Genomic DNA, 22884 nt, shown 5'->3' with positions numbered 1-22884 from the left:
AAACGTCGTATTATCAAACTGTTCTCGTGCACTCACTTGTTGGAGCTTTGTTTTGTCCAATTGTTGTTAAGCGACTGTCAATAAAACACTTTGTGCACAGATGTTTCACATTAAGAGCTCTCCAGCAGCTCAAGGACATAACCCCTCCCTTCGCTGGTAGCCTTTTAATGTGAAACATCTGCAGGAAGTGCTGAAGTTTGCTGCGTGATCGAACGCTGATCGGAAAGTAGAAGCAGAGAAGTGAATAGGAATTAATTAGTGAATGAAAACAGCGTCGCTGTTACAGAGAGAAAGTCGGCGCTCGGAGTGCTGAGTGTGACACGACCCTGTTGTTCTACTAATGGAATTACTGCTGTGGAAATTTTCTGAGTCACTATACCAGAAATCAGCCCCACTCTGTGTGTTTTAATAGGCCTTGATTAGTGACCAGCTTCTATTTGTTTGTAATGTCCAGCTTTAATTTGAGAACTCACAGTATTATTATCGTTTTTATTCAATGTTTCCTCATTAAAATGGATCCGATGACTGTGTGTAATCTGAAAAGCGTCGCTCTTTAGCAGTGAGCGCAGACAATTAGCATCTGTCTGCAGTTCTCTCAGCTTTATGCCTTTAGCACCTTTCAGTCCATTGTTTTGGCCTGCAGCTTAACTGTTTTCCACCTCTCTGCTCAGCCTCGTTTCAGCAGCAGCAGGCAGCTGCATGCAGCAAAGCTCTGGAAGAACGACTCTGTGCTCCTTCTCCAGTACCAGACAAATTTAGCAGTTAGCTGGTGAAAATGTTGCAGATAAGGAACCAGACAAACAAGAGTGATAACAAGCTGATCCACCAGAAACATCTGTAAATGCACAGCTGGACACATCTTAGCCATCACAGTGATTGAGTTAGCTCAAATCGCCTTAATGTCGGCGCAGGAAAAACCAATCGTCGATCATCCCTTCGATCTGATCGCCAATCATCACAAGTCCATTGTGTTAACAGCTTGTCAGGCTGCCCCCAAGTGACCCATAAAAATCCCTAATGGACATTTAAACCGATGCTTCTCTTCCTCATAGCATCATTCAAAATGCAAATTGGTAAAATGCATACTCTAGTTTCAGTTCAGCATACGTAAGATATGCTGCTAATGGCCTGAACTGAAGCTGCTAGCACTGGATCCAGCAACTTCTGTCATTATCTGGGAAGGTAAGACAGAGAAGATACAGACACTGAGGAAGGACTGCTATTCCTCTGGTTTTATATCAAAGAAAAGATAAAGAGAGGAAGAGGAAGATGGAGAAAACCAGAGGAGGTGATGGAGGGTGAGAAAGAGGAAGAGAGAAAGGTGTTATTGCTGAGATATGGGTTGTTGTTTTTTTTTAACCTAATCAAGGATTTAATGAATCATGGAAGGCAAACAGAGAAACACGGCGAGGTAAAACAATGCGTGCCATCAGTCTGGGCCTGTGCTGCTGAACATGCAGAATATTCCCGCACAACCCCGGGACGCTACAGCGTTTTGGTTCCCGTCCTAAACAGTATTAATACTATTAAATGATCTGCTAGCTTTCACCAAACAAAACAAAACAAAGAGGGAACAGGTTGAATGAGCCTCATGGTATGTCTGTGCTGATGATTCAGCATCTCTCTCCTCACGGTGCAGCCAACGCAAGTGGCGCTCTACATCAGTGCTGCGACCACATGACTGTGCTTTACATGAGTCCAGTAAAGGAGAGGCTCCCCAGCAGACGTATACTTAAGTCCCCAGGGGAGTTAAGAAGAAAGATATTACTGCCCAGCTCAGTACGCTGCTGCTCTTTTATCCATGAAACATGAAACTTTTCACTTCCTGTAAACAGAGAAAACTTCCCAGAAAAAGCCGAGCTTAGAATAGCAAATGCTGTTGTTGAAGACATCATGGAGGCTAACTGTGACTAAACACTGAGGCCGTCAGCTGTGTCCTGCTGTTCTGAGGCCAGCATTAATCACAAAAAGACTGCAACTGCAGAAAACGTGCAGATGTGCACTTAAACAGCTTCATAGTGGAGGAGGGTTTGTTCGTAAATGTCTTGATATGCTTGGCTGGTGCAGGAAACCACCACTTGATGCTTCTGCTTGCTTAGATAGTTCAAAAAGTCATCACATGATTGCATCAACGTGCTCAAAGGCAGTGACGCTACTTTGATTATTCATCACTTTAAGGATGACCAGAGGCTATTTTAGCATGCGCTTTTCCTCTCAAACCCACAAAGACGCACACTCCGTGACATCACTGTTTCCACCATCCTCACCCTGAAACTGTTGAGCCACAGTTCCCAAACCTCCATTCCCCTAAACTCCTCCAAAGTGCTTCAGCAGCACCGCAATCTTCCACTGCAGATGCAAAAGTCGTACGGACGATAAAACGCTCAGCCTGCTGCTGCCTTCCTGTTGCATCATCTCCATGAGGAAAGTCCTGCTGCAGCACTGTGGATGTCAGCTGGGGGATTTCCAACATGGCTACGCCTGTAACACTAACGGAGCATATATGAAGGCTAAAGTTTCTTCCCATGCACCTCTGATTTTTACACCACGCCGTCAGCTCAAAGACATTAGGTGGGAAGCTGAGTTTAAGTACTAGATATTATGTGATAGATATTCTAATAAGTCTGCATAAATACTTGCAGCCATACATATTCATGAGTAGTAGGTGGACCTCAAGGTCAGCATAGCATGTGGGCAAATAGCACCATCCATTTAAATCAAAAATGCTTCAATATCCACCAGTAACTTTTTGTCACACACTGCAAGATCGCACTTTCATGGAATAAAGCTTGTAATGAATTCTCTAGTATCTGAATCAGGAGTCTGTGAACCACTAAAATTAAGGACGAAGCCAATTTTCATCATTCTTCTGTATTGTTACAGCCACTTACATTTCTAGCACAGTAACAGCTTTTCATGCAAGTTAAACTCTGCAGCCAGATCCAGCAGCGCCTGCTGAGGCCTGACTCAGCCCAGCGTCTGCGATGCTTCACCAGGAATTACAGTCCAAGAGGTCTTCAGCAATACACACGAAATGATACGAAGACAGTGAACGAGCTATCGTAGAGACAGCTGGAGCGAGGTCGCTACTGACAGACATATATCTGATTTATAATGTGATCCAACACAACACCACCACTAACTACAGCCTGACAAATGACCGACACAAAACCACTTTAGTGTCACAAAAACAGGCCTTTCTTCCAGGCTACAACGTTGAACTGCATTAGACTGTACAGGCATGCCGTGTTAACTAAAACCCTTATCAAAAAAACTGAAATTATAACGACTCTCCTGTGAAATGAGGCTAGAAGTTCAGAGTTCAGAGCCACAGTATTATCATTATTAGAGCTACAGATGTGACTGATCAGTAAGAATTTCAATTATTACAGCCCGGTATCACACATCATGCCTCCAAGGGCTGCATATATGAAAACAGCAGCATTACACAAATATTGAAAGGAGTGTGTTAAACTGGAATATCTGACGCGTAGGATGGAAACAGTAACGAAGGCTGAGGTGAACAGAAATGTTCTGAGTTTACTCCTGAGCGAGTAGCCTCTGAAATATGGGCGGGGGGGCGATCCTCGAGAAGACGGGCTCGGCGAGAGACGACCCGAGCACCTACTGATGTTTTATTTATTTCTGGAATAATCAGGAGACCGGCCTTTTGAGAGCGTAGAGCCCCGGCAGGTATATGAGGAGTGACCAGAGGTGAAAAGTAGGATGGTGCAAGTCTGTGTAATATTTTATAAGTTAGAAGGAGAATGTTGAAGTCAGACGCAGCATGAACAGGGAGCCGGTGTAATGGGACAGGAACAGGGACGTATGATTTCTATAATCCAGCGGTGGAGTTTTGTACAAGCTGCAGGTTGCTTACAGCTGATTTAGGTAAGACAGAGTGAAGCGAATCACAGAGACGTGGCCGAGCGTTTCAGCACCAGCCATGGAAAGAATTTGCTGCTGCTTCATTTCCAGAGTTATTTTAGCGTGTTTTGATGGTCGTTTTTGACGTCTTGTTATTGTGTCTTTCATTTTTCATGTTTTCTTGTCACCGAGTCCGTTGTTTACTTCACTTGTGGTTTCATTTGGCATCTCGATTTTGCAGCAGCAGGAGATTTGTGGTGAGATGTTTGTCCACATGCCGGGGTTCAGTTTATTGTTTACTTTATATGTCATTTATGTAATTAATTATTTGTATCACAAAGCCAGTTTTTGTCTACAGTGAGTTCCGTAATCTCAGTAACTAATGCCAGTGTTTTGTAATGATTTCAGCTCTCCGCTTGGGCACTGTTGAATGAATTAGGCTGAATTAGCAGAAGACTGCAGCACCAAAAAGACCACCATGATTAAACTCTCTTATAGAATCAAATTCCAAGGCGAGAGCATTCTGTTCACACCTTCCTCCACAAGGATGAATGCAAGTGTGTGTATTAAGACTCCTGCTTCATAATGAATAATAATGTGCTACCTGATTGGTCCCTGCAGGGACTTTGTCTCAGCTTTGCTGCACCACAGGAAGGTCACAGCAAAGGGTCAGCCATTAACACCACGCAGGAACCGGAGTGAGCTGGTGTGCTGTTCAAGAACACCTCAGGAGGGAAGATGTGTCATTTTGAAGCAAAAATAAAGCATCTTTCACAATTTAGCTTTACTTTATACTTTGGAAATTCCAACTCGTTCTAAAAACAACAACAAAAGTAACAGTGTTGATAGAGTAACCATCAATCAATGAGCCAAACTATCAATAGCTTAAGCTGATCAATACAGGTTGACCACTGAGTGTCAGGAAGAACTGAGGGAATGCGCCTTTATCCAGCATCTGAAGGTCGTATGGAGGACAGGGAGTCAATAAGCTGCGGTTCTGAATGACAAGAGCTGTGTGTGTGTGCGTGTGTGTCCGCGCGTGCGTGTGTGTTTACATCGACTGAAGCTGCTGATGGACACTCGGTCTGGTGGAAACACTAAATCCACGTCTCATTTGATCGTGTTGGTCACGTCAGCCCGACAGTTCCCGCCGACTCTCGGAGCATTTGTTTGGGGGTGTTTCTGTTTGTCTCCTGCGGATTATGGGATGCATCTGTAGGAATACCACCGTGCTGCTGTTAGCCGCAGCTTGCGCTCTCTAAATGGACGGACAGAAGAGACGCCCACGCGGCGCTGGAAAATGACAAGTGTCAGACTGAGGTTCACGATGCAAGACTCAGCATCTGAAGAATTTCCCACGCCTTCTTACAGCTGCACATATTAACATCTGATGCATCAAACTCTTTGTATTTCAGCACTATAGGCCCCAGTGTTGACATCCTGCTGTGTGTTTTTAAACCAGTGCTTGTGTGCTTCATGCTCCCCTGGGTGGGACACCAAACAATAACTAAGGACATTTGATTTACAGGTTTGGAATTAGATTAGAGTCTGAAAAAGGCACTCAAACAATCTACACATGGCTGAGTATGAAACAACCCTATCAGGCTACCTGGAGTGTGACAATACAGTCTATTCTGTAAACAAAGGCTGCTTTATAGTATTTGCTTTGACAGACAAGTGTGATGTCCACAGAGAGAGGCAGCAAAGTTGCATGTTTCTAATGAATACAGACAGCAGCTGTGCAGCACGCATGCAAACAAATTCACGCACACCTTCACCTGTGTGGAGTGTGCGGTGACACATGATGCTCACAGCAAAAACAACAGTAAGTAGTCTGAGCTTTTCTGTGTCTATAGGACAAAAAATCCAAAATCCAAGAAACACACGCTGTGAGGAGTCATGATGAATCAGACTACAGGCATCACTGCAGTCTGTGAAGAAGAGAAAGTCGCACATCAGAGCCACACGGAGGCCAAGTCTAAAGCCTGCAGCATCACGGTTTCCTGAAGACGATGACAAATCTATACTGTGTGTGGCTTTATATGGACTGAACATTTTTCAAACAACAGTTATTGAATGCAGCACTAAAAAACACAAAGGAGAAAGTCAAAAAGGGGAGAAAAGAAAAAGGAGAGCAAAAGTAATTTAAGAAGCAACGTGAGCGTTAACGGTGAGACTTTCTTAGAAAACACTCATTATTATCATTAGTGACACTGAAGCAAAAAAAAACATTAATGTTATTCACTTCCTTTACAGGACTGGATTAAAATCCTGCGCAAAAACATGTTAAATACATGAGAAAGTACGAAAGAGCCTTGAGAAGCCAAAATCGAGCTTCCCATCACAGCACACAATGCGCTGCAGCGTTAATTCTTAAACACACATAAAATTCACAAATTAATGATGCAGGCTGCTGCGTCTTGCATGTAAACTCCGTACATTAAAAGAAAAAGCCTTCAACCGATGAGGCCTTGCAGCCTGGCTCGAGACGCGTGAGCAGGTATCGACCACCAGCTGCCAGACTGTTTCATATACATACAGTACTACGTACAGCACGGCCGCCCGTCTGTCGCACGCTCTTTCATACCGCCGCTCGTGGGCTCGGCCCATCTGTATGTAGTACCAGAGACTGTACGTCGTCCATATGTTTCCCAACCAATGTCACCGCCGCAAACTGTAGCACATTTTCGCTCTTGGCAAAGGAAGTGACTGTGTTTCCTGAAAGCGAGCCAGCGTTGGCTCATTACTGTGATTATGTGGAACTTTGAATCAGAAAGGTTGAGCTCTGAACACGGCTGAAGAAAACGCAGCCTGACATTCCTCAGAGGGCCCATAGCAACAATACGGGTGTTTCAAGGCCATCGATTCCCCCCGTCACACCTACGGACACGCGTGTGCTCGGCGCAGGTTGTCTGAGAAATGATTGGTTCCTATGACAGCAGAGCAGAGAGAGTGATAAAGGGTGTAAAACTGACGGTGGCCCTGTCTGATGCTGCTGACTGTATTTAGAAACAGAGAGCAGGGAGCACGCATGCACGCACGCACACACGCACGCACAGTGGAGGGACCCGCTCGTCAGGTCAGGCACAGGTGGACTGATGTCCGCCCGTGTTTGTGTCTCATGTGGCGTGCATATTTTTCTCTGTAAAAAGCGTGTGCGTGTCACGCCGATGTATGGCCGACGCATGTGAGACGCGGAGCAGGCACGTGTGTGTTGACGTGTGCGGCTGCTGCGTGTCGTGAGGCCCATGCAGATGCGCCAACCGACTCCGCTCCTCACACAGGTATGAGGAGTCATCTCAATGAATCACACACACTCACGCACGCACACACGCACGCACAGCGAGCGCTACGGCCTCCTCGCCAGTTGGTTGGGGGGGGGGGGTATCTGAGCTGTTACCATGGAAACTGGCTCTCTGTGCCAAAGCTGCGGGGAGCGGGGAGGCAGACGTAAACACGCGGTCACCATGGTAACCCTTTCGTTGCCACTGGCTCCCGGGACTGTCGATGGATCGACTCTGCATCTGACGTCAGCCTGCATTTCCACATCTCTGCTGCGTCTGTCTGTCCGTCTGAACGTCCAAAGACAAGTCCACCTGTCCACCTGCGCGTCCACCTGTCGAACTATCGAATGAGAAGCCTCGACGACGAAACACCTCATCAACACTGCTTGAGGTAAATGTGGGTCATGCATTCCTTTAATGTGCTCTGATTGGCCAGGTGGCATCAGAAGAACACGTGAGAGAGAAAGTACTGGAAAAAAAACAAAACCATGTTTTTATAAGTGTAAGAAAAATCATCTGGTCTGAACGTGGAAGCAGCCTAAAGGTAACGTCAAATCTGAAATATCAAAACAAAGCCACAGTCATTTGTCAGGATGCATCTAAAGATTATTTCCATTACAGATTAATCCGCAGATTAATTTCTTAATTGATCAGCATTTGTTCACATCACAAGTTCCAACAAGACGTCCAATGTTCTGTCACAGAGGACAAAGAAAACCAGTCAGTTACTGGCACTTTCGCTTAAAAATGACTTTTTCAAATTAGAAAAAGAGTTAATTAATTTCCTTTTCATCGATGAATTGATTAAAATGATGGTTTCAGCTGTTCACAACAGTCAGCGTGTGAGCAAGTGACGTCAGATGTTCAATCTGCTGTGGGCATCAGCAGTGATGAGGAAGAGCCCCACAGCACGTCAGACCCTCAGTATCATTTAGATCACGAGTAAAAATACACTTCATGGTAATAAAAATGTACTGCAGCTTTGACAGGTATACATCAGGTGTGTCTGACTCACTTAGACACAAAGACAAAATGTTGAGCCTGAGAACAAACAATCAACTTGTGACTTGTGCTCACAGTCTGTGGTTCACTTGTTATCGTCCGGCCTCCACAGAGCCGGAGCAGAAACACAGCAAAGTTTACTCTCGTTGAGGGAGGAAGAGCGTAGATGTGCTGGTGTTTAACAAAGGGTCAGGAGTCAGCAGGCTTCTGTCCAGCCCCGCATGACCCGAGCAGCAAAGTAATGAGCCTGAATCCCAGGGTGGGACACCCGGGTGAGGAGGCTGAGGAGCCCCTCTGCTGAGGTCAACGGCTGCCACTTCTGGTTTAAAGAGGAAGCTTCCAGGAAGAGGAGCAGAGGTCATCTTAGCTGTTCTTTAAAAAGGCAAACCTTTATTATTTTCTGTGTGTTAGGTACACCTGCGCAACCTAATGACATCCAATACACCTGTTCTGCCATCAAGTTTAGTGTAATGACGCATTTAATATTCAGCTTTTTATTGACACTGTCAAAGAGGTGTATAAATCATGTTTTAGCACTGAGGCCATTAACATCAGATCAGACAGGTTAGACCTCGCTGTCCTCGGGCTTCTTATAGTTTGAGTCATGTGATCTCGCCGTGTATCGTATAAAAACAATAAATCCAGCACAAACGCAGCACCAGGTGCCCTCTGCGTCTGAGCCGTCCCAAAAAGAGAGAAACCCCTGTTCTATTTTCTGTGTCTGTGCACACAGCATTCATAAAACCGCTGGCCCTCGCTCGACCTCCACAGAGACGATTTTTGCATTTAGACAGTCAAAGCATTTCAGTTGAAAGTAGATTTGCATGAATGGGTAAGCATCACGGTTACCAGCGCGAGGCTGTTTACACCGTGTCTCTGTGCTCCTGCCAGCTCAGCTGTCAGCCAAACGGCCAAAAGAGCATTTCTCACTTATCTCCAAACACCTTTTTTTTTTTACTTCCAATAATCCAAATAATTCACAATAACTGTGCTGGTGACTGCTTTGTGTGACGTCTTCCTCTTCCTGCTGTGCACCTTCAGGCAGCCCACAAGATGTTTCTTGTTTTTTTATGATAAATGTGTCTTAAAATGTAATGCTGAAGTGATCTATGGGCAAAAAAAAAAAGATTGATTTCTGTAGCTCCTGTCCCTCCCACTGTGCTGCTGGACTCATCCTGACTGGTCTGAGCCCCTCACAGAGGGGTCAAAGGTCAGGGTCACCTGCAGAACAAGGAGCTTTTCATTTCCCTTATTTTAGGTCTCCCATAATTGATCTGCAACTCAGTTATTTCTGTTCAGAGAAGTGAGGATACATCCATCATCCATCGTCTTCACTTTATTGGATCAACACGTCTCTTTATTGGACATCTGTTTGTGATTGGACGCTGCAGCTGATGGGACTGCTCTGGGACAAACGGCAGATTCGACTCAGGTCTAATTTCTCTATCAGGTTTAGATTTTATTTGCGTTATGAGTTTGAATCATTGGATCTTGTGGAAACTGCAGAAAGCTTAAAACTACTTGGACAAAACTACTTTTTCCCATCTTAAACTGTATGACGGATTAAAGGAAGAAGAGCAGTCTGTTCTGTCAGGAGCCCGACGGTTTTAACCAAATATCGGCTTCGATGAGGATGAAAGTCTCATGTAGAAAATATATTTTGACATGAGATAAACAGATTTACATGAATCCCACTTTCCCTGAAGCACTGGCTCCTTAATTATTAGGTGTGGTGTCACCTCAGAGGAAAGGACGTCTCCTTTCTCTACAACGTGTTTCCTTCATTCGTCTCTTTGCATCTTTTCCTCAAGTCTCACACGAGAGGAGAAGATACAAACTACATTTTCACCATTCAGACCAGCAGCAAAGCACAACTGAGTGAAAATTAAAAAAGAAACACAACAGACTGAACGACAACAAAAAAGAAAATATCTAACAGGAACAAGATAAGACGACTAAGTAACACTGAGATTTACTTTCAACTAATTGAGTACTTGAAGATGTTGGCCAGGTCAGGGCAGACTTCCTTTTAAATGAAATCTCCAAAAGAAGTTTAGATTAGCATCTGTGGTGGACTGCGAGCCGTTCCTCTCAAAGACTTTCTTTTGATGAATACTTTAAATAGACTTTAATCTGCCGGCGAGCGCTGGAGATCGGACGCTCTGAAAACATCAGCCTGGCTCGTGCTGCGTCGTGGAGGACCTACCCACGGCTGCCGAGAAGAGCTTTTTACTTATTCAGGTTACCAACAGAGCAGCACCTGAGATCCAAGAAGAATGCAACTAACTGAAACTGACGACTTGATAGGGAAAGTAAGGAACCAGGACTGAGACCCACTGAACTGGAGGATCAAACAGAGCCAGCCAAGGATCATATTTTCGCCCAGTTTCAACAAAACAAAAAAAATCCAGCGAGGGTTCATCTGACCTGGTTTCCCTTGCAGGGTCAAGCCGGAGTTTTCAGTATTTAGAGTTATTTAGAGTCACCGTGAGTAGTGTTTTCAATTTAAACGCAGGAGGAAACGAAGTGAAATCATTCAAAACCGCGTGTGCGATGTCTGAAATGATGAAGGACACGGGCGTAACTAGGCCAACTGCACCGGAATGAGTAGCACAACACAATCCCTGCTCGCCAACTAGGCCACATTTGCATGATGCCACAAACTTCACCTGACACAAAAAGCGAGCTGAGGCAAAGGCTGCATCGCAGAGCAAACTGCACCTTTCTGTTAATGCAGACGGTTCTACCTGTGGGTCAGGGAGGCGAGGGGCGTGTCTGCACCTGGTACTCCACCGACTCAAGTCGGCCTCACTAGTAAATCTGTTGAGTGAGAATCCAGTGAGAATGAGACGCTCTTATTTTAATTGTCCAGCCGTTCATTTTTTATCTACATCTTTTGCCTCACGGCCGGAACGACCCACATTCCCCACAGATCGAAGACATTCATCTTAGGACCATTCAGCAGATGTCATCTCTCCACGCCCAACTTCAGACGGCTGCTTCCACTCTTCAGGACGGTATGAACTCTCTGATCGTACAGAACAGCATTTACTCTGCGTTTACTCGTCCTACAGGCTCCTTTATGGGGTTAAATGTTGGTGTTTCTGATCAGGTCACGGCAGTTTTCACGTGTTTTAGAGAAACACTTAACGAAAGAAGAGCTGATTTGCATGTGGGAGGCAGATGAATGAATGAATTCATGGCTTAATTTCAACCAAACCAGAGTTGGTGGAGTATTTCACGATGATAAAAATGGCTGTTTCTGTACACGGACTGTGGCGGTTTTGGCAAATTATATAGCAAAATCCTACTCTTTAACAAAAAGGAATCCTTTCCATAATGTTGTCAGACACTTAGATTAACAATCTGAGCCTGTCAGTGGCAAAAACAAACACTTTTACTCTGACCGTGCCCAAACGCCAGAGAGGACCACACTGCAGTGGGTTTCGCTGCTTACAGCTGTAGCTGAACCAACTTCAAACTGGTTACTCGAACACGAAAACATGGGAAAACATATATAAAAATACACAAACACACGGAATATTTGACTGTAATTCCCCCCATTCGTCCCAGACACGAGGATTCAATTCTCCTCTGTGTTTCGTCGTAATTAGTCGTTAGGAGCATCCCTGGTTTGCACCTTGGTGCTCACAGTCTTTTTGACCTTTACATGTCCATCAGCCCTTTCACCTCAGATGATGCATTAAAAATGACACACCGGGGTTTTTAACGCCTGAAAATAAAGACAGTAATCGTTTCCACGCTCACCTCGCTCCATGTTCGCTCGCTTTGCCTCCTCGAACAGAAAAACAACTCTGCAGACACAGTTACGGGTAACCCAGAAGCTAAAATTAGCCACTAAGCTAACTCAGGCTCAGTAATGACCCAAGCCGCTGCCATCCATCTCCACAACAACGGAGCAACTGCAGCCCACACACACTGACACACACACACACACACAACATAGTGGCATCACGTCATGGTTGAATGTGCTTACATGAGGCACACACAGACACACACACACAGACACACACACAGACACACACACACAGACACACACACAGACACACACACAGACACACACACAGACAGACACACACGAGCTTCTCCCTCACTCCCACACTGACACTGCATGGCTCAATGTGCTTACATGACTGACTACATACACGTACATGACTTACAACAGCCCCTCTTAAACACAGACACGCACACACATGCACACACGCATGCACACTCACACACTTCACGGCTCAATGTGCTTACATGGATGACTACATGCATAAACCAGAATTACCGCCTCCTGGTTGGTTGCCTCCACCAACCAGTCAGGTCGCATTTACGTCCACGTCCGTCCAGACTGACAGAATATCTGCAGTGAAGACTCAGACGGAGTTTGATTAAAGGTGTTCAGCGTGTTTGTGAGTGAAGTTCTCTCTGTATTGACATGTCTGATTCCAGTGAGTAACGTCCAGGTAGAGACATGCTGTCTTCACTTACAGACTGTTTGTCCAGAGGAGTTCAGAGGACTGACAGACAGCTTCATGACATGGAGCGACGACGATCACCTGAAGATCAATATCAGCTCAACCAATCAGCTTCTGCTGGACTACGATGCTTCAAATATGGACGCTGCTGCAGAGAAGCAACACGCTGTGAAACGTGGACGCTTCAAACACACGTTCAACCCGACAGCAGATCTGAACAATCACACAGTTTGAAGATTAGAGTCACTGATTCAGGATCTGAGTAAATGTGAAACAATCCGCCCAGTTATGCTGCTGAATAATGGCCATAGAAGTGTTTCTGCAGAACATCATGATGTAACAGTGGAGCTGACCTTTGACCCCATGGATATAAAATGTCATCGCTTCACTATTTTATCCTATTAAGACAATTGTGTGAAATTTTGATAATGCATACTGCCTCCAGCCGTGGCTGTCAGAGGCAGGGAGGCATTAAAGCAAAAGCACGCTGTCTGCTTCTCCTTCATGCAAACACACATTCTTCTTCACATGAACACATCTAAGACACGCACACACACACACGCACGCACACACACGCACGCACGCACGCACACGCACACACACACTCAGCCTCCAGTGACGTGCTGCAGTGTAGCACGCTCTGCCAGCCCAGTAAAGCCGACCGAACACAGCCTGCAATCACGCTGCCTATGAATCAATAATACTGCCTCACAAACAAGCAACACACACGCACACGCACACACACACGCTCTGTCTGTCTCTCTGTCACGAATATAGACCATGAGCACTGCAGTCTCATCAATGCTGCCGCTTCCTTTCACAGCTCCAACAACAAGCCGGATTAGAGAACGTGGCTAACGCTAGCACGAGGCTGTCTGTCGTCCGCGTGAAAGGGTCAACGTGCGTCCCGCCACACGACCCTGCTCCCGCCCAGGTGCTTCACGCAGGTCTAACAATGCTCGACTTCTGCAGGACAGGACTCACGCACGCGGGGGCATCCATACACCAACACTCTTTCAGGCTTGGAGGCAAATTGTACTTTTGTTCGAGACAGTTTGGTTAATGCTGGAAAACAGCGTTGACTAAGACGAGTACAATAATGTGGATCAGTCACATTTATCCAATAACATGTCTGTTTAATATGCTTATTGGCTCTGGTAATGATTCAGCGTATCAGATGGGTGCATCAGTAATTGTGACAATCCTGTTTAGCAGAGATAAGCACAGAATACAAATGGAGACTGTGTGAATATTGCAGTAACTTGTGCGAGATACAGAGAATAAGGGCAGAATCATAACATACCCCACATATGAGCCAATTACACTTTTCGTGCTGCACAGCCACAAACTGAGCCTGTTAATTATTTTCCAGATGAATTAATTAAACCGTCTATGAAAGGTCCAAAAGAAAAATCGTTCAAGGTGACGTTTTATGATTGTTTGTTTTGTCCACCAAAAAGTCCGAAACCCAAAGATATTCAATTTCTAACTATAAAAGCAAATAAAAGAGGCAAATTATCACATTTGAGAAGATGAAAGCACTAATAACTCGACGTTTAGTCGCCACCACTGACCAAGACGTCGCAATGGACCTCATAAAGGCACGAAAAATACCCTTAACTGGACTAATCTATTAATCTTCTCACCTTATTATAATAAAAAAAATTAAATTTTTAAACTTTACACTATTTTTAGCAACCTTTTTTAGTTTATGTTGCCTGAAGTTCTATAAATCCCTTCATCCTTCCTGTGTGTGGTGTTTCCTACGATTCAACGGAGACCTTTTACTCTTTTATCGGCTCATAAAACAATGTGTATCCCTGTTTTGGAAAGCTGCTCCTTAAAAGCTCCATTCTGATCAATTCTGACATAAATCTCATCCTAAACGAAGGAGGATGTGAGGCGGATGCAAACGGGTTCTGAAGAGAGTTTTGTTAATGTGTAATCAGGAGTTAATCTTTAGGATTTTCAATGCAGCAATCTGCTTTTACCTGCAGCCTGTGAGGAAAAACAGATCAGTAGAAAAGTACACGATGCAACGTGGACAAAAAGTACCGATCCATCTTTCACTGAGCAGCGTCACATGGATCTGACTGCACACGTCTTCTCTATAAAAACATCTTCACCTTTACGTTTCCATCTACCTATGCATGCATCAACTCTGAGAAACCAAAAACAGGAGCTGCATGGAAAGACTCCACCCAAGAGAAAAGGCATTCCAGCTCAGAGGAGAGCCACATTCTTGTTGTTCCCAGTGAGAAAAAAAGATGTAAGTAGAAGAGGAAGTGGATGAGGAGGAGGAGGAAAATAAGAGCGCTGCAGACGGACGCTTCAGCTGTTTGGGTTCGTACAGAAAGATGATCAAAGCGACTGAATCTAGGCCTCAGACAGAGAAGAATTCAGTCTTTTCTCTGCTTTACCTTGAAGTGCAGACAACCCAGTTTCACACTGCACTTGCTGATTCATGAATTGTGCTGGGAAAATAATATTGGAGGAAAAAAAAAAAGTCATGTTTCAGTGTACAGTTGCCTTTATATGCATTCATCACGCAGCACTTTAGTGCGGATGCTGGCGCCACAGATGAGAGATCATTAGAGCTTTTATGTTTACTAAGTGCTCATTAGATGGATTAATGAATTAGTCAATCAACATAAAATAAATTGGGAATATTTCTGATAATAAATGAAGGTGTTTATTATGAAAATGACAAGTTCCAGCTCTTAAAATGTGAGCGTGTGCTGCTTTTCTATGTTTTACATCACAGTAAACTGAATATCTTTGGGTTTTGGACTGTTGGACACGAGACATGTGAAAAAGTCCCTTTCTGAGACGTGCTTCACCGTTATCTGATATTTTATAGACTAAACGATTCATTGATTAACTGTAGACATGTTACACAGAGGGATCAATAATGAGGTAGCCCTACATTTAACTGACAAAAAGCCCAAAAACTGCACAACAAAAGTCAGCATTGAAGTATTTCCACAGCACAGCCGGCACAATATACTTTAAACCTCTGTCAGCCAGGTTAATAACAGCCCAAAGAGTCACGACACTAACACAATCAAGCAAACTTATCAGATGGTCAATCAGGCCTTAAACAGAAGAGACAAACACCAAGAAGACGCCAACAGGGGCTTTTATTGGTTACCAAAGGTGCTGCTAAAAACCATGATGTAGGATCATCAACTCTGTTTAACAAGACCTCCAGCCGCCACAGCGTGCTTTGTTTATGACCATGCTAACAACAACACCATCCTTCCTTTGTTGTCATTCTTTCAACAGCCGTCTCTAAACATTTCCAGACAGACATCACTTCCTGTGCACATCCCTCTGTCCTGATGACATTATCGCTGTGCTGTTTCAAGATGTGGCGGCGGATAACCAGATAACATGACGGCCACTTGAAATGTAGATGAGATACCAGACGCGCTCCATCGCCGCATCAGTGGAAATCTCATCACCTCCTCTTCTGTACACGAGCTGATAGAAACCACAGCACGCTCCCGCTGACAGGCTTTGCTATAACTTCATCTTAAACTTCACATCTCGATGTAACGCTGCAGGTCTATGAGTGTTTAAACTGTGATTGCAACCAAACGTTCCCCTGCTGGGATAATACAGCTCATGTGATTGAGGAAATGATCGATACGACGCGTATAACAGAGCGGGACACGCTCATAAAAACTCACTTCACCTGATATATTATTGATTTAGTAGCTCATCATTTTCAAGCCTCTATCAATTATTCTACACCAGTCAAATACACATACAAGCCAGCAACAATACAACACCTACAACAGGGGTCCAATGAGAAACCTGCGTCTACATCACGACGATCAGGTGACCTTCAAGCAGTTTTAGCAACGAGGATTTGATTTGACGTGCTAGCAGCTCTGAAGGGCTGCATTAGAAGAAAAGTCTTGAATGTACATAATTTCACGCCAATCCGTCCAACATGCTGAGATAATTCAGTCTGGACCAAAGTGGACGACAACTCGGCAGACCAACGCTGCCCTCCATAAAGCTTTGCCCCTCTGAACGTTAACCAACAGCGATGGATCCAATTTGTTTGCCGTCTCTGAGAAAAACATCACATTTAACATTAAAAGCTTTCCCAGTCATCCCCCGTGCATCCAAAACTCGGCAGATGGGATCTTAAAGCAGGATGAACTCTTTTTCAGGCTCAAAGGGTGTTTATACAGTCAGCAAAATCACAACCGTGAAAAGAGTCTGAAAACCATGAGCTGCCAGCGTGTTTCATTTGTTTGTCTTCAAGTTTCAGGTTGTCAAAAGCTGCTCGGGTGGTTTTCCTTTGGTATATTTTCCCCATAGCAATCATTATGGTTATCACTCTGCGTGCGTGTTTAAAGCACTGTGACTATAAATAAATTCATATGGAGGAAAGATTCAAAATAAAATCATGAATGCGGTGCTTTCCGGCAGGTGTGACAGAATCACAGACAGCCACAGATGGCACTGCTGCTGTTTGCATGAAGCCTCACGATCGCTGCAGTTTGAGGTTTAAGGCGGTTTCTTTCTGCTCTGCGACCTGAGGGGTGCACCAGCTGTCAGGCAACCAGTCGCGGTTTGGAGGCTTATCAGGTGACCCATCTCATCGCAAAACGCATTAAATTCCTGTAAAAACTGTCCCAAATGCAAAGTCAGTCGAGTCGTGCACCAGATCAGCCAGTAGAAAATCATGAGCTCCAGTACAAATGTGCCGTTTGCTCAGAGAGATGCTGCATTAGGAAAACATGTCCTCTGGGAGGTTCTTTGAGGGTTTTGTCCCCGTCTGCTAAAGAAATGCAGGTGAACTGCTGCAGAATTTAATGTCTTTGCGAACCGTCCTGGTGTTCTTCCTGGTTATTGTTAAAATTCATACACTGTTTTATTCTTTATGCCTGAAAACTGCAAACGCTCGTGTTGATGGGAAGTCGGTGTCCAAGATCATTTCTTGTGAGTCATTACAAATACTACAACAGGAAATGCTCAATCATGTTGAGAGATTTCATAAAAAAACTACCAATCAAGTGTTCACAAGCACCAAATGATTAGGACTGAATGTTTTCCTGTTTTGACAGTGCTAGCCCCCCCGTCACTGCATTATGGAGGCCTCGTGCTCAGCTGAGAGACTGCTGTGTCACCTCGCACTTACAAAAACTCTGACTCATCACTCTGCTCAGCCTGACTCATAAATATTACAAACAGCAAGACATCAACCAACTGCAACAAGGAATACGAAAACACCCCGAACAGAAAAAAATCTACAAAACCACGAGCGGGACGGTTCGAGGACACCTGGAACGTCACGGAGGCTTTTCAGGTGAATCCATGTCAGGGATGGGAGCTGGTAAGAGTTTACTGATGCTACTGCCATTATCAACTCCATCATTTATTCCTGATCTATTTTGAGGTAGCGTCTGTCTTGGATAGATGAAATGAGCAAATATTTGCAGAGGATTCGTTTTCATTTAGGTTTTCTTAGTCAAAGAAGAAATGTGCTGCGCCTGCCTGCATGGCGCTAATGTTATCATAACAGGATATTTACCCTCAGCAGTGCATGTGCTGCTCAGGTGGAAAGCAGAGTGTCAAATAAATGCCATTCCTGGAATTTAAGGCCGTGGTGCACAGACACGCGTCAGCATACTGCTCACTATAACTTTTAGACATTACACCTAGCACGTCGTCGTCCCTCTGCGTGAAATGAGGCCACGCTGTGACCGTTTCTTCCTCTCCGCCACCGCTCCCTGTTGCAAGTTTGCCCGACAGACACGCCAGCATCGGTGAAAGGAATTGATAAGCTTGGCGGGATACGAAGGAATTGAACCAGTTCTTAACATTTCCGCCTTTCGATTCCCATCCCTACTTAATGCACCCTCTGTTGGCTGTAAGCTCCGAGGCAAAAGAAATGAATAACTTCAGACGTTATGGCTTTCTATCACAAGACCTTTTGTCCTGTGGAGGACTTGGATTACAGACACATACATTCATACTCATAAACATATGATAAAGTTCACTCTGTAGTCAAATAGGAAGCTTAGATTTTGAACAGGTGGTTGGAATTTACAGGTCTATCAAAGATGAAGATTGCAATATGGGGAAAAACTGTGCTGTGGACATTTTCGTTGTTTGTGTAATCAAATAAAAACAGTCAAATGAAAGGGTGAGGTGTAAACAGTGCACTTGGTAGTGAACAGGGATCCAGGTTCCTGTGCTGCAGGAAGCTACATTATGCAGTTTAACTTGATCTAAAACCACACCACCATCTTCTCTTTTCCTAACGCGGGTTAGTCATAGACTACGCAGCACTTCAGTACCATAAAGTACCACAATTTAAGGTGGAGTTCTGGTGATGAGAGGGCGGTTGTGGCGCAGGAGGTAGAGCAGTCGTAAACCAATCAGGAGGTCGGTGGTTCAATCCCTGGCCTCGGCAGTCCACATGCCGAAGTTTCCTTGGGCGACCTCAAAACTGCCCCGATGCAGCGCCATCAGTGTGTGACTTCATACGTACTTCGCTTTGGATAAAAGCATCTGCCAAACGACTAATTGTAATTGGTGGTTTCAGACCAAACGCGCAGGAGCAAATAGTTTGTGCGACGTGCTGCTCAGAAGGAAGAGCAGCGCATAATCCAGATAAACAGACTACATCAGGATGTAAACAATGACAATATCTTTTTTTTTAATCCAGAGTCCACCTCCTCGCTGATGTTCTCTGTCCCATTAGGATTCGGGGTTAAATTTCGGAGCTTTGTGACAGCTGACAAAACCAGGGCCTCCTGTCGATGCTCAGGAGAGCGCCGCCGCTCTCGCCGCTGAAAACGCCGGCTTGACAGCATTTGTCTTGTATCACAGGAGCGTCCATTCATGCATGTGAACAGTAACAGAGGACACACTTACCCTGGGATCTGGGGTTAAGCTGTCTTATAATATTTAAGGGCTCGTAAATACATCCAAAAAGATAAACACACTCGAGGCTGAAGCTGAGAAATGTCTTATATCAACATCAAAGATGCTGCGTGTGTGAAGGTTTTTTTTTTTACTGACATGCTTTTATAATGTACGCGTGTGTGTGTGTGTGTGCATGTGTGGGTACAATACAAACCTGCTGCTTGTCCTTCTTGTGTATTTTCATCTTCTATCCCTTCACTGCATCTGTTCACACAAAAGGAAATAATTCGTATTACTTCAAGAAATGCACACCCAACAAACACCACCGCAAACTTATTAAGCCATCGAACAATGCAAAGTTTTAAAGCTGGAGGCCAAAAAGAAGGTGTTCAGACACACTGGACCTACTTCATACTGCACAAAGCTGTGAAATCTCTAAGAGAACTGGGCTTGCATTTTCCTGAAAGTCATAAGCAGCATAAAACTCGAGCATCTATTCAAGGAGCTAATCTTTGTAGCCCACATTTGGAGACAGTTTGCTCAAATGCCTTCAACAATAACCTTTTTCACATTCAAGAGACATCCACTCCAAGAACGACTACAGCCTGCTGGTTACTGAGAGGTTTCTTGCTAAAAGGACACTTGAACAACAGTAAGGCAGAAAATAGATAAGATAAAGGTAAAGATGATGGAGGTGATGTTCAAGTCTGCCAGCTGAAAGAAGAGCCAGATTAAAAGGATTCCACTTTTTCTGTATTGTTGATGGAGAACTTTTACAGTGTGTTCAGACTAACAGCGTGTTCAGACTTTTTCAATTTAAGCAAAAAATCTGCATTTATCCCAGAGCTGTGTGGCTCCACTTCAAGGACGTACAGAGACAAGAGGAAAAGCAAGAAGATCTGAGGGGAAACATCAGATAAAGGAGGTTAAAACTCCAGCAGCACCTGTAGTATTGAGCACAACTTTATTATTGCGTTCAGCACAAGTTGTAACACGCCACTCTGACAATAAAGCTGTTTTGTATGCTACAAGTGCTGAAGTCTGAACCCCTGCAGACTTTTCCTTTGTCAGTGCACCTTGGAAGTGGAGTTGGACCAGAAATTCCCACTCTGCTTCTACAGAAAACAGCAGATACACAGACAGTGCTCTATGTTCTGAAAGCAGAAACACACACACACACACACACACACACACACACACACACACACACACTTTGTTTTCAATTTGAGTGCTCCTGAGGAAAATGATAAGAAAGCATTAGCGTGGATGGAAACCCATTTGACACAGGAAGCGTATTTTCAGGTGTTGTTTTACTAACACCCACCAATGAGAAGCTGTGTTTACACATCAGCATTGAGTTAACTCTTGTTTTGCACCTAATTCTGCACTAATTTCTATTTAGAAGGTCTAACAGACAGGAAAGCACCTGCTCAAAGATGCCGCGAGTGTTTTATGCTCAACAAAGAAGTCAACAAAAGCAAGAATACACCGTACACGTCACCAGTGCAGATCCCTTCATACTGGAAATTCAATCTATGGTGATTAACTGGTTACAGAGCACAAGTTCAGCTCGTGATTCAACACTGAATTTGGACTGAACACACTCCCAAAATCTCAAACAGCTGTGATGATTAATCACTGGACATTCATGAGAGCCACAGTGCAGAAATCGCATTGTTTCAGAACAGTGGTATTATTACCACTATGCTGGGAACTACTACAGAGCATCATTTTTAGACTGTGATAATCAGAAAGGACCATCTTTGTTTCTCGTGGGTTTCCCTCAGGACAGATCAAGAACCGTTATTAACACTAATGCAGCAGAGACGTGGGATAAATGTGTGAGGGAGGGATTCGACAGCGGCTACGTCCTTAGCTTTCACTCAGGCTTTAGTGGAAACGCGGCTGCTGGGGTTGTTTGGGGCTGCGATGACACAGCGCAGACGTGTTGAAAGAGAATAATTTCAGAATAACCTGAACAGATCATTCTTGCACAGCTGCACGCTGCATCTGAAGCGCTTTTTGAAACTTGCAGTACAGTAGCAGCACTGCCAGCGGGGCTGGTTTCACGCAGGGGTACTGAAGTGGACGGGACCAAAGCCAATAGGATTCATTCAACTTCATGCCTCTCTGAAACATTAGTGACACATTCAGCACAACCACATGAGTACAGCAAGTAAAACCTCAACACGTTTTATCTCCACTGTCAAAATACATGCAAGATATCTTTTACAGTTATCTGTCTTTACTCAAGTTAATGACTTCCCATCACTTGATAAGCAACGAAAATGTTGGGATTTGCCCTGAGGATATGAGTCAACCGGCAGCCTCTGCCCACTTCAGTGGTTATTTTCACTTCTAAGGAAACACTGTTCTCAGTTCAGCTTTTTTAAAGTTTGGAACAAGTCATTTTATCGATGTTTTGGAAGAGATTTGCAACTGTGCCTTCTGGAGAACAGGAGAAAAAGATGCATATTTGGATTCAAACCAGGACACTTGTGCACGTTAGGATATGCATGTTCGCCCACAGAGATCTGCACTGCAGACTTCAGGCTTTCCCACGAGCACAGCGGGGTACTGACGTAAGATGGAGCACACAAGCTACCAGACAGCGTTAATGTCCAGTCTTTCCTGAATAGCATGACCGTAAATTAAGTTGCAGCTTGCTGTCAGTTTAAGCATCTTATCTGAGAAATGATTGAGAGACTGAGCATCTATCTGTCTGCAGTCTGCATGTTTGTGCATTTACGCATACCAACATCCATTTTCCTCAGCGTACAAGTTTCCCCACACCAGAAAACATCCTGAGTGAGCCGCTCTTTAGTCCGTGTCAATCACTTTGATCTGCCCCTCTCACTTGGATGAAAAGAAACAGAGACATCCCAAATCACCCCCAAGTATTCTACATAAAACATATATAGAAAATGGCATCATGCAATATAAATAAAACTGCCTGTAAAGCTGTTCTCGTCTTAGAAGCTCATGTTGCATTAAACATGAATAAGTGTGATTTCTGCTGCTAACTGCTTTCTGAGAATTATGTGTAAATGTTTTAGATCATTTCTGAAACACTCAAGTTTCTTAGCAGCTCCTGTGGCTATGCTAGGACACATTAACTGCAGTGAGCAATACCATGAAGAAATCAGCCATGTGCAACAGAGAAGCAGGACGCTGCAAACATTTGAGTTACATGTGTCAGACCTCTCTGGTCTGGCAGATTGCCATTTGTAGAGCAGTAATTTTAACAGCGTGGAAGCTATGAAATCAGTTTCAATTCTCTGTCTTATGATTTAAGCACATTTTCTCATCAGAAAAAGGGTCTAATCATGTGGTGGACGAGTAAAATTGCAACTATC

General features: G+C 44.3%; 1 protein-coding gene across 7 annotated transcripts in view; it reads right to left on the bottom strand.

Annotated features, from left to right (window-relative positions):
• The window catches only part of chd6 (chromodomain helicase DNA binding protein 6), an 83861-nt gene that overhangs the window by 48889 nt on the left and 12088 nt on the right, over window positions 1-22884 (bottom strand). For all 7 annotated transcript variants that reach the window (XM_076744675.1, XM_076744684.1, XM_076744693.1 and 4 more), the window contains exon 2: window positions 19743-19792. In XM_076744675.1, coding sequence (XP_076600790.1) covers window positions 19743-19772 — 30 coding nt within the window. In that variant the 5' untranslated portion in view covers window positions 19773-19792. The remainder of the gene's footprint in view (window positions 1-19742; window positions 19793-22884) is intronic.

Source organism: Chaetodon auriga, chromosome 2 (assembly GCF_051107435.1).
Source record: "Chaetodon auriga isolate fChaAug3 chromosome 2, fChaAug3.hap1, whole genome shotgun sequence".
In the NCBI taxonomy this organism is placed as follows: domain Eukaryota; kingdom Metazoa; phylum Chordata; class Actinopteri; order Chaetodontiformes; family Chaetodontidae; genus Chaetodon; species Chaetodon auriga.
This window is presented reverse-complemented; position numbering and strand designations above follow the sequence as displayed.